General features: G+C 43.2%; 1 protein-coding gene across 1 annotated transcript; it reads left to right on the forward strand.

Moving 5' to 3' along the window:
* The first annotated feature begins 274 nt into the window (after positions 1 to 274).
* On the forward strand, positions 275 to 15,444 carry MS4A2 (membrane spanning 4-domains A2). Its single transcript, XM_086341897.1, has 8 exons — positions 275 to 1,701; positions 2,039 to 4,462; positions 5,918 to 6,041; positions 6,791 to 6,925; positions 8,753 to 8,809; positions 9,641 to 9,796; positions 10,150 to 10,248; positions 11,906 to 15,444. The coding sequence occupies exons 2-8, from the start codon at positions 4,401 to 4,403 to the stop codon at positions 12,002 to 12,004; spliced, it is 732 nt and encodes a 243-aa protein (XP_086198023.1). The 5' UTR covers positions 275 to 1,701; positions 2,039 to 4,400; the 3' UTR covers positions 12,005 to 15,444.
* Positions 15,445 to 16,365: the final 921 nt, after the last annotated feature.

A 16,365-nucleotide genomic window follows, 5' to 3' on the forward strand; every position in this document is an offset into this window, starting at 1 on the left:
TGATATCTCTGGCTCCTGATTTGTATATCTACTGCTGGGGGACTTACGTTTCTGCTTTATGAATTAGTTCCCTCTCTTGAGAGGGGACTGAGCCGTCCAGCGTCCATCAATTCACACCTGTAAGGTTCTCTCAGCTCCTTGCTTGCCACACGTGCAAAGGTTTTTCTGTAGTCTTCTCTACTAACAATGCTCGCCTCTCCAGATAATACATATATGTAAAATATACATACTTTATGAAGAAATGCATACATGCACATTAAATATAATTTGTTTCTTTTTTCAATCCATTGAACAGTTATTTGGAAGGTGCCTACTATGTGCCATGTGCTCTGCATACAATAGCCAGTGAGCCACAGTCTCTGTTCTCTGGTTGCTCTTTGTGGGAGATACAGACCCACAGGAACATACCATTATAACATGGAGCATTAAGGGCTGTGATAGGAAGAGTGTAGGAATCTTTGGAAGCTCATTGAAAGAGTTTCTAAACCAGGTTAAAGAGATGAAAATGACAATTTTGGGGAGAAGACTTTTCTCCTAAACTGAGATTTTTTTTTTCAAAAACATTAACAATTTTATTTATTTATTTGGTTGCACTGGGTATTCGTTACAGCACGTGAGATCTTTAGTTGCGGCATAGGAAGTCTTGGCTCACGGGATCTAGTTCCCTGAAGAGGGATCGAACCCAGGGCCCCTGCACTGGGAGTTTGGCGTGTTGGCCACTGGGCCTCCAGGGAAGTCCCGTAAACTGAGATCCTAAAGATGATTGGGAGTTAGCATGATGAAGGGGAAAAGGAAGAAGCTGGACATATGCAAAGGCCTCTAAGCAGGAGAGAATTGGGGATATTCAGGGAACACACCAGAGGCTTCAGTGTGTCTGACTTTGATGCGTGAGGAGCAGATGGCAAGACCTGTTTGGAGGAGACGTGTGTGCCTCTCAGGAGACGAGACAGAACAGCAAGCAAGGCACTGTGCACGCCCCTGCACACAGCACCGTCTAAGGGAGGGCCAGCCCCCCAGGCATCTCTCCAGGCTGGCCACTGCTGCCTCCAACCTGTGTAAGGAATGAACTTGCCCCTTCCTCAGGGCGTGAGCAGCCAGGGACCTTTGTTCTCACTCCCCTCTGCGGCCGCGGGCCCCAGGAAAGCCTTGCCTGAAAGAGAAACAGAGGAGTTGAAATTGATGCGGTGCTGTTGAACCGGCTGATATTGCCTTGAGAGTGGTGACTTTTAATTTTCAGTGAGGATAACTGAACATCATTTTGTTAGCTTGAAGTAGGCTATGGTGAAACTGTTTATACCACATGCGGCTTAGTCATTCAGTCGTGTCTGCCTCTTTGCGATCCAGTGCACGGCAGCCCACCAGGCTCCTCCGTCCATGGCATTCTCCAGCCAAGAGCACTGGAGAGGGTTGCCATGCCCTCCTCCAGGGGATCTTCCCGACCCAGGGACTGAAGACCCTGCATTGCAGGTGGATTCCTTACTGTCCAGGGCCAAGTTCCACCCTCCAACCCTAGAAAGCCAGTTGTTAAATATTTACCAACACAACGATGAACAAAGACGGACAGGTCATGTACTTGGAATTTAGGACCATCATTGCAGTTGCAATGCAGAGTGATTTGGAAGGAGTTAAGAGAAGAAGGCTGGTGAGGAGTCTGATACAGTGAACCGAACCATTGGTGAACAGACTTCAGTGGAAGGAAAGGTATTTACAGTAACAATCGTATTATCATTTTTCATTAATTCTGCTTTTCCTATATAAAGCTCTGAAATATTTTGCAACTTTGATTTAAAAATCATAGACCAATTTGGTGGGAATTGAAATATTATTAATATTAATATATTAAATGGTGTCATTTATATTTTGCTCTTCAGGTCTTATGTTAATAAGATCTTTTTAATTAGGTCTCCTTTTTAATCAGGTCTCTTCTCTGTAATCAGGTCTTCTTTTTAATTATATAATGTCTTCCTTTATCTTGTTCATCTGTACATCTTGCTCTTATTTACATTTGCAAATGAAAGCAATTTCATTTCTTTTTTAGAGATCAGATGAAGGACTCCATGGGGTCGCTAAGAGTCGGACACGAATGAGCGACTTCACTTTCACTTTTCACTTTCATGTATTGGAGAAGGAACTGGTAACCCACTGCAGTGTTCTTGCCTGGAGAATCCCAGGGATGGGGCAGCCTGGTGGGCTGACGTCTATGGGGTCGCACAGAGTCGGACACGACTGAGATGACTTAGCAGCAGCAGCAGCAGCATAGGGCCTGCCTGCCTGGTGGCTCAGTGGTAAAGAATCTGCCTGCCAGTGTAGGAGACGCTGTTTGATCCCTGGTCCGGGACGATCCCACATGCCACAGGGCAGCTAAGCCCATGTTTCACAACTATTGAGCCCGTGCTCTAGAGCCTGTGAGCCACAAACAGCCCGCAAACCACAACTACGGAGGCATAAGTGCCCATGCTCTGTAACGAGGGAAGCACGGGATGGCTGACCCACGCACCGCGGCTGGGGAGGAGTCCCCACGCACCGTGGCTGGGGAGGAGTCCTCAGGCACCACGGCTGGGGAGGAGTCCCCAGGCACCGCGGCTGGGGAGGAGTCCCCACGCACCGCAGCTGGAGAAAAGCCCCTAAGCAACAAAGACCCAGCAGAGCCAAAAATAAATAAAATTCTAAAAAAGATCAGTATCTATCCTCACACTGTTTTCTCTCATTGAATTGGCGTGGATAACTTCTATAACATTGAAAAGAGGAAGAAATTTGCTCTTTGACCTCAATGCTTGTTTGCTCTAGACCATATGTGCACGTGCGTGCGTGTGTGTGTGTCAGAGAGACAGAAAGACTGGGATTCCTTTGGGAGTTTCAGACAATACCCTGAAGAAATAGCAGTTTTCAATTCGCAACATGTAAACACGTGCACATTTAAGTGACCTGAACATTCAGTTTGAGGAAGCAATTGTCCAGATGGGATCTTAAAGCAAATTTCTTTGGAGTTTGGGGAAATAAACCCAGTGTATATCAAAGAGAAGAAATGTTGCTTGTCAAAGAGGAAGCCGGATGATGAGTGGGTGCAGAGTGTGGACAGATGTACCTCCAGAAGGAGGAAACACATGCGGCGGGAGGGATGTTAGCACTGTTATCTCCTCCTTCAGGCAGAGGCATGGTTAAAACTCATCTTGATAAGTTTGCCCCCACCAGAAAAAAGGCACTTTGGTATACATTTCAATGTTCACTGTTGTGAAAGATCGAGGAGTGTGTTTATACAAAGACCCAAAGTGAGGGTACAGAGGACGATAAGCATCTCAACGGGGGAAGGAGCTGGCCAAAGCTGGGGCATGAAATGGTTGAAACTCCCAAGACGCGTCTCAGTTACTGATTTGCATTTTGCAAGTTTCTGTTGAAAATTCTCACAAAATAGCCTTGTGTCCAAACACCAAAGACCATCCTCAGTCTCTTTCCTCTCTAAACCTCAAGTTTAGTTTCTGATTATTCTCTGCAAACATAATGAAGTATTATAGACTGCTCCCAGAAAGCACCATAAGGAGACCTTTCTTTGAGGTCTTTTCTAGAAGATATGGTGTAACTTCTCTAAAGGAGACGTGAGAGAATGAAAAATCCCGAGGCTCTATTTAAAAATAGACCTACCTTGTGATCCAGCAGTCCCACTCCTGGGCATATATCTGGAGAAAATCATAATTTGACAAGATACATGCACCCCAATGTTCATTTCAGTACTATTTACAATATCCAGAACGTGGAAGAAGCTTAAACATCCACCAACAGATGACTTGATAAAGAAGCTGTGGTACATATATACGATGGAATATTACTCAGCCATAAAAAAGAATGAAAGAACGCCACTTGCAGCAACATGAAAGAGTCTAGAGAAAGACAGATATCGGAAACACTCATATCTGCAAAGAGTGCTTCAGCCTTAGACCACCTGTGAAGCCCAGTCCTCTGAAGACAATTGGAGGACTTCCGACACAGGAGTGGCTGACCTGGGTCACAAACAGAGAAAACACCAGGAGAGAAGCACAGTCTCTTTTTGCCCTGTGGTTCTCTCTCACCTTCACAGTTCCAAATAAACCCTCTCATTTTGGGGTTCTGTAAATCCTGCTGATTTCAGAAAGAGTTATCCTCCAAGAGTCTCAAATCTCCCCAATTCACACTCATCCCACTTCAGTAGCCCATTCAATTTTGCTCTTAGTGATAACAAGAAAAGCCCCGTTGATCTTAATCAGCGAGGAAACTTATCTTTCTGACCAATGTCTTAAGTGTGAAGATAGTTATCCACATCATGAATCACCCATCTTAGCTGGCCATCCGGAGACTCTTGAGAGGGAGCCCGCCAAGGCTAACGGTAACACTGCCCTTCATCCCTGGAGAGCTCTGCTAGTGAAGCAATGGAGGCAGAGAGTAGGAGCAGGACAGAGCTTGCTCTCCCCACTCCGCAGGAGCCCGCCAGGTAGGCGCAAACTGTTGGTTGTTTCTGTTCCCAGTCACTTAATGACCTGGAGACAGTCACAGTGCTGGGGCGATGCCAGGTCGTGAACTTGGGCATGGCCCACTGGGCTTAATGAAAATACCGAGTATAAAGAAGTTATTTGCTATACTTTCCCAGTAGTTTTCTCTGGTTGATGGGAGAAGAAGGTTTTTATTTAGCGGTAAGTTGGGAACAGCTGAAGTTTTCTAACAAAAGAGACTCATATTCTAGGCTTGAAGTAGGGGCTTTGTACCCTCTTGCCTCTGTGTCTGATGTGTGTGAATCTCTGTGACTCTCAAGCTGCGGGGTCCTGCCCCACTGTCTAGAGGGAAATGTTCGCAGGGTGAAATCTGGTGGAGATGTGCATAGTTTGGTTTCCCTTTGGATACAGAAGATCAGCACGTACGGGGAGTGTGTTAGTCGCTCAGTCTGTCCAACTCTTTGCAACCCTGTGGACTGTAGCCCGCCAGGCTCCTCTGTCCATGGAATTCTCCAGGCAAGAATACTGGAGTGTGTTGCCATGCCCTCCTCCAGGGGATCTTTCTGACCCAAGGATCAAACCCAGGTCTCCTGCATTGCAGGCAGATTCTTTACCATCTGAGCCATCAGGGAACCCCCAACACATATTAAAACTTTCTTTTAAAGGTTTGAGGAGAAACTGAAGACAGAGCTTCAGAAATCAGTAACAGATTGAAAGTCAGTGTAAAATATTAAGTACACTCCAATGCTTGGGAAGACATAGTGCTGCCAGTGAGCCTCCTCTAAGGATGAAATAGGAACAGAGATCAACAGACCTTTCAAAGTCACTCCTTTATGTACATGAAGTTGACTATGTCATTGACAACCTCTTTTCAGATACATTTCTATGTTAAAAAGACTGAGTGTGTAGGTGAACATGTTTGATAGTTTTTACTCTTACTCACCAGCATAGATTAATGAGAAAGAGCCTGGTAATAACTCTGGACTAAGAATAAGAAGGGCTTCCCTGCTTCCCTGGTGGCTCAGATGGTAAAACAGCCACTTGCAATCAAGAGACCCGGGTTTGATCTCTGGGTCGGGAAGATCACCTGGACAGGGGAATGACTACCCACTCCAGTATTCTTGCCTAGAGAATTCCATGGACAGAGGAGCCTGGTGGGCTACATTACAGTCCTTGGGGTTGCAAAGAATCGGACATGACTGAGTGATTAAGTACACACAGGCACAAGAATAAGAGGGCTTGGTATGGTTTCTGTTCCATCTAACCGTGATCAGATAGTGGTCCTGGCCACTAACTTGGACCCTCTGAGCCTCTGAGTTTCCTGACTTTTACAGTGAAGATTTTAATTACAGAATTATTTTGAAAAATAAGCAAAACTCTCCTTTCTGTCCATTGAGATCTTTGCATGGAGACTTATAGAGTTTTCTCACAGCTGCATTTCTGTGTAAACTTCACAGTGCATCTGAAATTGAACTTGCAGAAATATCTCTCCAGGAAAGCGTTTTACTGGAAAGGCCCGTCCCAACTGCACCACGCCAAACGTGGCTGACTGTTTTGAAGAGAGAGCTGGAATTCCTGGGGGTGAGTGAGCCTCCTCCAACCTCAACTGGAGTAAAGACTGGCTCTAGGAAAGAGTATTTGGTGGCATCAACATAGCTTCCCTACTCAGACTCACAGAGGGAAAAACCTAGAAGAAAATTATTGACACTCGCCACACACTGTTAGGCAGAGTCCTAACAGTGGCTCAGTTGGCAAAGAATCTGCCTGCAGTGCAGGAGACCCAGGTTCAATCCCTGGATTGGGAAGATTCCCTGGAGAGGGAAATGGCAACCCACTCCAGTATTCTTACCTGGGAAATCTCACCAGAAGATCCTGGTGGACTGCAGTCCGTGGGGTTCCCAGGGTCAGACACGACTTAGCAACTGATCCACCACCTCCAGGCACCCTGTTGGGTAGAAAGAAGCATTTCCTCATGAAGACTAGGGTTAGACTAGCAAGTAGGGTCTGCCAACTCTGTTCAGTTGCCAATGGGTCAATATCACCCTGTGAATGATTTATAATTTTGTCTTCTCATAGATAGAAAGAGCCATTATTAACGTCCACCATGAGTGTGTAAATAAAGGCACAGGAGATGACTATGCTTGCATGAGGTCATGCCAGTATAGATTCTTAGAGTGGCCAGATGATACTGGAAAATACTGCATTTGATCCTTTTGAGGCCTGCCTAAGACAGCAAAGCAGTTTCTCACGTTTGGCCTCGATTATAAGGAAATTGATGTGATCTTAGAAAAATACCTTCTGATTCACAAAATCTATGCATTTTTCTACAGGTAACACAAATTCTGATTGGTTTGATATACCTTTATTTTGGAATAATTGTGAGCGCCAAGATCAATGATTCAGAGTTTACTGAAAACTTTTTTTCATCATTTAAAGCTGGCTACCCATTCTGGGGAGCCCTATTTGTGAGTATATGTCTACACTTGTCTGAAATAATACTGCACATATCTTTTCTTTTATCCAGATCAGATCTAGCAATTGTTTATTCTAGTGTTGAGAATATATGAGTGTATGCTAATATGTATATGGATATATATATAATATAGAGGCATACTCACAGTTTACAAGGCACTTTGGGTTAAACTAGCTAATACATGTTTATGTATCGCTCAAGAGGCATTTAGCTAGTAAGAATCGAACCTAAACTTTCAGAATCCAACTTGAAAAAAATTTGCGTAACACCATTCATCAGTAAAGCTATTTTAGCGAAGGTAGTGGAGAAGGCAATGGCACCCACTCCAGCACTCTCGCCTGGAAAATCCCATGGACGGAGGAGCCTGGTGGGCTGCAGTCCATGCTAAGGGTCGGACACGACTGAGCGACTTCACTTTCACTTTTCACTTTCATGCACTGGAGAAGGAAATGGCAACCCACTCCAGTGCTCTTGCCTGGAGAATCCCAGGGACAGGGGAGCCTGGTGGGCTGCCGTCTATGGGGTCACACAGAGTCGGACACGACTGAAGCGACTTAGCAGTAGCAGCAGCAAAGGTGGGGGGAGAGATTGTTGAAATGAGGAGAGCAAGGCTGACATCTGATGAACTTCGACTGTGCCCTAGAAACTCTGTTAGGCACTTTCTCACTGTATCTCTTTCAGTCAGTGTACTAGTTAGAAACCAGATGGCTGAATGAGCTTACAAAAATACATAGTTTTTATTGATGTATAACTGATGTATAATAAACAGCACCTATTTAAGGTGTATAATTTGATAAATTTTGACATGACACGTGAGAACATTTCCACATTAATATAATGAAGATACTCATCACGGCCAAAAATCTCCTGTTCCCCTTGGTCACCCCTCCTTCAGCCCTGTCCTCCTATCCTCAAGCAGTCGCTTGTTTTCTGTCACAGCAGACTAGTTTGCATTCTCTGGAGTTTTACGTAAGTGAATGATAACGCCATCTTCTCTCTAACGCCTGGCTTCTCGCACTCAGCATGCTTGTTTCTGATTAATCCGTGTTGTTTTTTGCGTCAACATTTTCATTCACGAGGATATATTTTAACCCTAAAAATACTGCATTGGCTTGGCCCTCTGCTAAATACGCAGGTCTCAGGTCACTTGTTCAAAACTCTCCTTAAACTTTTGCTGTATTTAATTTGAAACTTCCTTACTGTCTTTTCATTCCGATCATTTAGTTCATTAGGTGTCCCTCAACTCACCACACAATCTGAATCTGTGAAATGTTCTGAATGTGTGCTCCTGGTTGATAACCACTAAATCCTTCACCATGTGTTTTTTCATAACGGCTGTATGTCTACAAGATAGATGGCAGACTCCGGAGACGGACACGTGTTCTCACCCAGAGGAACTGACACTGTAATGCACAAGATGCTCGTACGAGCGAATGATCACAATAGAATGCGAGTTGTGTTACAGCAGAGTCACACCCCAGGGGCTGCTGGACTTCTCAGCACTTAGTGGGGACCCATGGACTCTCAGAGTTAGCATTACCTGGCAGCCTGGTACAAACGAGGAATCTCAGGCCACATCTAGGACTTACTGGGTAGCAATTTGCATTTTAACAAGATAATTCACATGGACATTTAATTTTGAGATGCTTTCTATAGGAAATTAGAAAAATAAAATGATAAAACTAAAAAATAAAATGGATTAAAGGACATCTGTATAGAATGCCCACAACTTTACCTTCTGTTTGGAAGGTGAGGATGAAAGGGACACAGAGAAGAACAGAGACCCACTGTGCTTTTTACCCCCCTTCCTTTTGAACAGTTTGCTATTTCTGGTATTTCATCAATCATGTCTGAAAAGAAACCTTCAGCATATCTGGTGAGTTGCATTCTGTCTTTATCCTTGAGCAGGTAAGAAAAATTTAACATTAAGAGTCTTGAAGGAGTCACGCTGTTATCTCTTATGAGTGAATGTGGATATGTGATTTTCTTCCAATCTACTTTTGTCTTGGATATAGTCACTAAACATGTAATCATTAAAATACCAATTGTACCACTTAAAAACAATGAATTACTTTGACACTTGTTGAAAAAATACCCTCACACCAGCTATGTCCTCACACTATAGTCCTGTGATCCAACAAATGATTCATTTCCAAGAGTATAGTTTGTCTAGTCAAAGCTAAGGTTTTCCCAGTAATCATGCACAGATGTTAGAGTTGGATCATAAAGAAGGCTGAGCTCTGAAGAATTGATGCTTTTGAACTGTGGTGTTGGAGAAGACTCTTGAGAGTCCGCTGGATAGGTCAGAGACCAAACCAGTCCATTCTAAAGGAAATCAACCCTGAAAAATTCATTGGAAGGACTGATGCTGAAGCTCTGGCCACCTGATGTGAAGAGCCCACTCATTAGACAAGACCCTAGTGCTGGGAAAGATTGAAGGCAGGAGGAAAGGGGACAACAGAGGACAAGATGGTCAGACTCAGTGGACATGAATCTGAGCACACTCTGGGAGATAGTGAAAGAGCGGAGCCTGGTGGGCTACAGTCCATGGGGTCGCAAAGAGTTGGACACGACTGAGTGACCTCACTTTTTTCCCTTTGCATAAGTGTGGAGTTTGTTGGATGTATCCAGCCCTGAAAGGCAGGTAGGTTTACTGAACACTGTGGCAGATGCGGGACCCAGTCTAAATGTTCCCCTTTGTCGTCAGATTCGCGGATGCCTGGGAGCAAATGCGGTTAGCGGTGTGGCTGCGGGAACAGGCGTCGGCATCCTCATCAGTAACCTGAAGCAGAGTGCCACTTACGTCTACAGCTGCGAGGAGGTCTTTGTGAACGACTACTGCTCTCTGGCCTGCTTCTCCACCGTGTGTATTTCTCATGGGAAGGCTGAGACCCTGGTCCTGATCTAAGTGGGACGCCTTCTTTCCCTTTCCGTGAACACCACCCTTTCCTGCCACGGCATCACGTAATGCAGTGTTCTGGAGGCTTGTGCCCAGGGTCGTGCCAGCCTCTTTCCCCCACCTTGACCTGAGTCCTGCAAGGGTGGTGCCGGGGGCTTTGAGTAACCACCTCCTGGTTTTCGCACGTGTCATTCTATAGGAACTGGCCATGTGCTGAGTGGGCATGGGTGATGAAAACAGGGGCTGCTGTAAGGGAATGCGCTTTCCCACCCCTTGACTCCATTGTCCTTTGGTTGTTGTTGGCTGTTGCTCAACAGGAAGTTGTGGCGATGATCCTGTTTCTCACCATCCTGGGCTTTGGCAGCGCTGTGTCACTCATAGCTTATGGAATTGGCGAAATACTTGAAGGAAATCAGGTAGGCGGAGGCCTGATATTAAACCCTAAATGATAAAGAACTTGAGCTTTGTTGCTTAAAAGTATGGCCTGGCTTTCCTGCAGCATTGCTTCCAGTTTCAATATTCCATTTTCCAAGTTTCAGTGTTTTGGTTTCCAAATCTCATGTTTTGAATGAATTAATTTATTTTAACCTCACTCATTATTAGAGAAAAGCAAATCAAAACCACAGTGAGGTATCATCTCCCACCAATCAGAATGGCCATCATCAAAAAGTCAACAAACAATACATGCTGGAGAGGGTGTGAAGAAATGGGCACCAAATCTCATGTTTTGAATCAAATTTTCCACTCACAAACCTCATAGTATTAATATAATTCCTTTGGTTGAAGTTTAGGAAAGTAAGATCTTCATCATTTTAGGAAATGTAGATGCTTCAAAGTATTAAGCATATGTTGAGCATAACAGACAAATATACAGGTAGCACATGTTAGAAACACTTAAATATCTGGGCTTTTAAAAATTTGTTCCCGCTCTCTGTCTTGGATTTCACCTTCCCACTTGCTCTGAAGCCTGTATTTTGTTTCCTCTCTGAGTCGTGACTACCAACTGAGCTTGCACTTATCTTACCCAGTTTTATACCTGTGACGCGTGAAAGAGAGTTAGAAACACTGATGCGTACACATTTACTCAGATCTTCCAGGTAAAACACACTCCCTCCATCTTTCCACTTGCCTGAAGCATTCAAGTCTGCCTGCCTTTTCTGATCCCTTTCCTTCAGAGATAAGTAAGATAAGAGATGTACCAAATTTCAGATACAGAATCATCTCAACAACTTCTCATTGACAATTTCTTTGGAACCCACTTGGCCAGCCAACCTGGTTTGTTGGAGATGGAAGTATTGTTGCTGTTGTTGTTCAGTCACTCAGTCACGTCCGACTCTTTGCGACCCCTTGGACTGCAGCACGCCAGGGTTCCCTGTCCTTCACCTTCTCCTGGAGCTTACTCAGACTTGTGTCCATTGAGTCAGCGATGCCATCCAACCATCTCATCCTCTGTCACCACCTTCTCCTCCTGCCTTCAGTCTTTCTCAGCATCACGATCTTTCCAATGAGTCGGCTCTTCACATCAGGTGGCTACAATATCACAGTGTAATGGCAGGCTGTGAAGAAAGTTGAGCGCCGAAGAATTGATGCTTTGGAACTGTGGTGTTGGAGAAGACTCTTGAGAGTCCCTTGGACTGCAAGGAGATCCAATCAGTCCATTCTGAAGGAGATCAGCCCTGGGATTTCTTTGGAAGGAATGATGCTAAAGCTGAAACTCCAGTACTTTGGCCACCTCATGCGAAGAGTTGACTCATTGGAAAAGACTCTGATGCTGGGAGGGATTGGGGGCAGGAGGAGAAGGGGATGACAGAGGATGAGATGGCTGGATGGCATCACTGACTCGATGGATGTGAGTCTGAGTGAACTCCGGGAGATGGTGATGGACAGGGAGGCCTGGCATGCTGCGATTCATGGGGTCGCGAAGAGTCAGACACCACTGACCGACTGAATTGAATTGAACTGAATGGTAGGCTGTGAGATACAAAAAAAGATGAGATATGACTCTTAAGCAAATATTCTAATGGCAGAAAATTCTTGGTGATTGATAATGTTTATTCCCCCTCACCTCATCAGATTCCAGAAGATCGTCTTTATGAAGAAGTAAATATATATGCACCAATTTACAGCGAGTTGGAAGAAAGAGAGGAGACAACTTCTCCTGCTGATTCGTAAGAATCATGTGTCCAGAACATTCTGATTCACAGCAAAAGGCTTAGAAAGCCATGGTCTCTGTGTAAGAGGCTATTGGCAAAATTTCAATTCTTTCTATGACTTGACAAGTTTATATTATGGTTTATTCTCCAGACGGCAATATTCTATTTTTGCTGTCTCTGTTCACTTAAATCCACCCCCTCCATTTGTAGATAAGATGGACTCCTGCATTTCTTGTTTTCTGTTACTATGTCAAACCCATCCCTTCTGGGACGTCCACCTGTAATAAGTAAGCATAACTGTGCAAACAGGGAAAACAAGAGGAAGACTGGCTGAGAGCTGAGTTAAGCTTAACAGTTTGATAATATTTGCCCTTAGCCTTTTTGAGAGCTGCAGATGTGTGTGATCTGTGACCCCTTTCCGACTGCAAGCACCTTGAGGGCAAAGTCCATTCAGCAAACTCATACTGAGAGCCAGCTAAGTGAAACTGCTGGCACTTGTCTCCTTCACGTTGTGTATTCCAGTATTTCACCCATGGTGGGTGCTCAGTGTGCGTGTATGGGGTGTAGGGGTGAAGGTTCAGAGAAGGTACATCACCAGGTCGAGTCAGGAGTAGCATAGGAAAGGAGAAATTTTGGAGATCATAAGACCAAACTGACATAAATTAAGAATAGAGTCAGAAAGACTCTGTTAGACAGACTATGCATAGAGATTCTTTAGGCATGTATTAAGCATTTTGGTGGATACATATCAAATTAGCAATAGCTATTTCCTCATTGGGTTTGGTCTTATATGAACAAAACAGCATGATTTGTGTTAGAAGCAATCCTTCTAACACAGAAGGATTGCTGATCTTATAAAGTGCCCTGGAATACCAGGCCTATTGCATTTTATCGAGTGAGCTGTGGCAAATCCTTTAACGTTTTACTTAATCAGGGTTTTTTCATCTGTGACATTAAGATATTAGGAATAATTTACCTGCCAGCTCTAAAAGTGTGTGTAGAAACACATGCAAACACAGGATAAATTAGTATATGTGCTGCCAAAGCAAGCGCCACAGTATAAATGAAAAGTGCTCTAAAAAAGAAATTATTGTGGAATCCATTCATATTAACTCATGAATATTCATTCACGCTCACACACAGCAATCTCCAAATCTTAGTCTCTAATGATATAACATTTAAGTCCATTTTATCTTGAAAGTCCCACTTCCTAATCCCACTTCAACTTTCTCTTGAATATGCATTCTGCTTGACCACCTCACGTCAGCATCCTGGGTTGAAATGTGCTTTCTTCCTTTCTGTTTTTGGTTGAGTTTCTCCTTTCTGTAAAGCCTATCTTAAATCCCATCTGATTCTTTAAGTTTTTCTAGTTGATTGCTTCTCTCTCTAGATGATGTTTTTCTAATCAAACACACACACACACACCCCCCCCCTACAGTCTATATAATTTTCTGTAGGCAAATATTTTATGTCCCCTCAATGATAATATATTTTTTCAGAGACACAGTATCTCATAAAAATCTATATTTTGCCTGAATCAGCAGCACATTCACTGGTACAATGTTGCTCAAAATTGTTTGCAGACTGATGAATAAACAGTAGGGAGTTTTATTAAGTTACTCACTGTATCTGGTGAGATGTAAACCGTAAAGGGAAAATCACTTAATGAAGAATGTGAAATGGAAGAAGAATCAATTAAGACCTGAGCTAAAATGAAGTCAGTGGAAATGAAGAGAAATGACAGTTTCTAAAAAATGGAGAAAGAGTTATCGGTCTTCCCACTACTGAGCTGAATTAAAGAATGAAACCAGAGAGGCAACCGGTTGCTTAACATGTTATGCATTTGAATCTAAGATCAAGGAACATCAGGTAATGTTGAAAGACAGAGGAAGTGAGAAATACAAACGGACACGGGAGGAGTACAGACAGAGCCAGATTAAGCTCAGCTTTAGACTGTCGTTTTTAGGAGATTGAAGGGAAACGCAGTTTCAGATTGCCTGGTAGTGTTCAGGGCAGAGTGCTGGTAAGGATGGATTTTGGTGACAGAGGTTTAGTGTTATTGTAAGAGAGATCAGTATTAAATGAAGAAAATTAACACTCTAAGAGAATTATATTGAGATAAAAGTAAAGCCCAGTTAGCCTTTACATGCCTGTAACCAGTGGCGACATGCACATCTTGGGGTGGCGAGGAAATACCCAGGGCAGAAAACAAGAGAATTAGGCAGGAAAATGCACCGTGAAGCTGCAGCCAACAGGTAGCCCAGAGTAGACAGAGGTTAGACAAAGAATAAGTAATCCCAGAGACAGTATCTGCTGACTTGAGGAAGAGACAAATCAATAGGGATAGACCCACATAAGATGTAGAGATGGGACAGAGAAAACAGCAACAGTGAATGAATGCGAAGGCGCAGAGAAACTCAAAACAGGGCTATGGTGACGCATGAGATAGCAAAACACTTGCAGAAATATTTAGAGAGACGACGGGGGCATGTGTGATGCAAGAAGGAGAGACGAGATTGTGAACAGAAGATGGTAAAGAAAACTAAGCTCTCCAAATGAGTTTGTTTCTTTTGACGTTTTTAAAGAGAAGGTAAAAATAGTTCACACTTTTAGCCTAAATCTTGATAGAAGAGTCCTGGGGAGAGACTGAAGGAATCAGCTGGGGTTATTATTCACAAATTAATTAACGAAATAATTAAGTACATTTTATTTATTTGGACTGCCAAAATTAAAAATTGATAAGCAGGTGTTAATTTCTCCAGGCTATGAAAGACACCACATAACCATGCAACCAATGATGACGTCAGTTTTTATGCTTATCTGACCTTAGGAACCTAGATTTCCTATTTTCATTTTTTCTGAAATTAAAATTTTGTTTCCCCAAACTTGACAACAGCTTAAAAATATACTCTTTTACTGCATAGCTTGCCAAACCGATTCACCATTCTTAATCATTCATAGATATAATCACACACTTTCAAGGAAAATATGTTCACTTCCAAACCTGGCCCACCAGGACCTCCAGCAGTGACTCTGGTCTACCTTTTTATTGTATAATATTTGACTCTGCTCTTCCCTCCACTCAGTTAATATTTTAACTGCATACTGACTGTGTATCTCTATATACATCACACATTTTTTTTGTCTTAAGATCATTCTGATAGTTGTTCTTTATCTTCCTGCCTTTTATCACGTGCCTGCTGTAGGCATCCACTGAGAATGCAACTGGAATGCTCTTCACATATTTAGTGTCTCAATTTATCTTTTTTAAAACATCAACTTAAAGGTTATTTTCTCTATTGGGATTGCCTAATGTACATGTATTCATCCAGCCTGCTTCATAATCACTTGCCCCCATGATGCAATGTATTATCATGTATTATCAGTGTATTTTTTATCTCCTTGATATATCCTTAATCACTAGTATTTGTTCAATAAATCAGAATCATTTATTTCTTATCTCTGTGTGTGTATCTGTGTATATGTGTGTGTGTGTGTGTGTGTGTGTACATTGGGGAGGAGATTGATCAGGGATAATTGGGAATCAAAATATCAATTCAGTGATGCTAAGGACCAAGAACAGTTCCCGGGTCTGCATTTTAAATAATGCTTTATCAAATGGGATAATCTGTAAACAACCCCACAGACAGAAAATGGACTAAAACAACAATCACTGGCCTTCTTGCCAATAAATGGTGGGATCAAGTTGAAAGGAACCTGAGCTGTGAGTTGCATTTTACAAGTTAGTCCTGACTCCTATTTGTTTTGCTATGGGTCAGTATTTTCCCTTTGAGAACCTCAGTTTTTCCACCTGGCAATGAGCACTTTGGACCAAAAAGCCCCAGCTGAACTTCCTGCTTCCATATTCCCTGCTTTTAGACAGTTCGGATGGCTGGTGATCATAATTACTAAGCTTGTGACTGGGACAGCAGCCGCAGTCAGAGCTACTTAATGCTGTTTGATGTATGGTGCAGCAAGACATCTGGGACAGCAACATTCATTCTAAACTCCTGGGACAAAAGCTAATCAAAGTTCCCTCTTTAAAAATTATCTTAGAAAAACTTCTCCCCAGGACTTCCCAGGTGGTCCAGAGGTTAAAATACCCGGCTCCCAATGCAGGGATCGGGTTCAGTCCCTGCTAAGAGAGCTAGATCCCACAGGCTGGAACCAAAGATCCTGCATGTGTGCTGAGACCCAGCGCAGCCAAATAATAGATAAATATTCAAAGTTTTTTTCACAGATAACTCTCATTCTATGAGGTACAGCTCTACTTATGAAACAGTGATAAAACAGAGTACCGCTTCATACTTTCAGCTTGGTTTAGACCACTGAAGTAAATTTATACATACGAGAGTGTGAGAGGCTGTTGGTATTCACCAC

The sequence above is a fragment of the Bos grunniens genome, chromosome 15 (assembly GCF_055505025.1).
Source record: "Bos grunniens cultivar Pamir isolate PY7600 chromosome 15, Bosgru_T2T1.0, whole genome shotgun sequence".
Classification (NCBI taxonomy): Eukaryota; Metazoa; Chordata; class Mammalia; order Artiodactyla; family Bovidae; genus Bos; species Bos grunniens.

Coding starts and splice junctions, on each gene's coding strand:
- MS4A2 (XM_086341897.1), top strand. CDS start 4,401: ATGGAGGCAGAGAGTAGGAGCAGGACAGAGCTTGCTCTCCCCACTCCG. Junction 4,463..5,917: donor ACTCCGCAGGAGCCCGCCAG/GTAGGCGCAAAC, acceptor TAAACTTCACAG/TGCATCTGAAATTGAACTTG. Junction 6,042..6,790: donor GAGAGCTGGAATTCCTGGGG/GTGAGTGAGCCT, acceptor ATTTTTCTACAG/GTAACACAAATTCTGATTGG.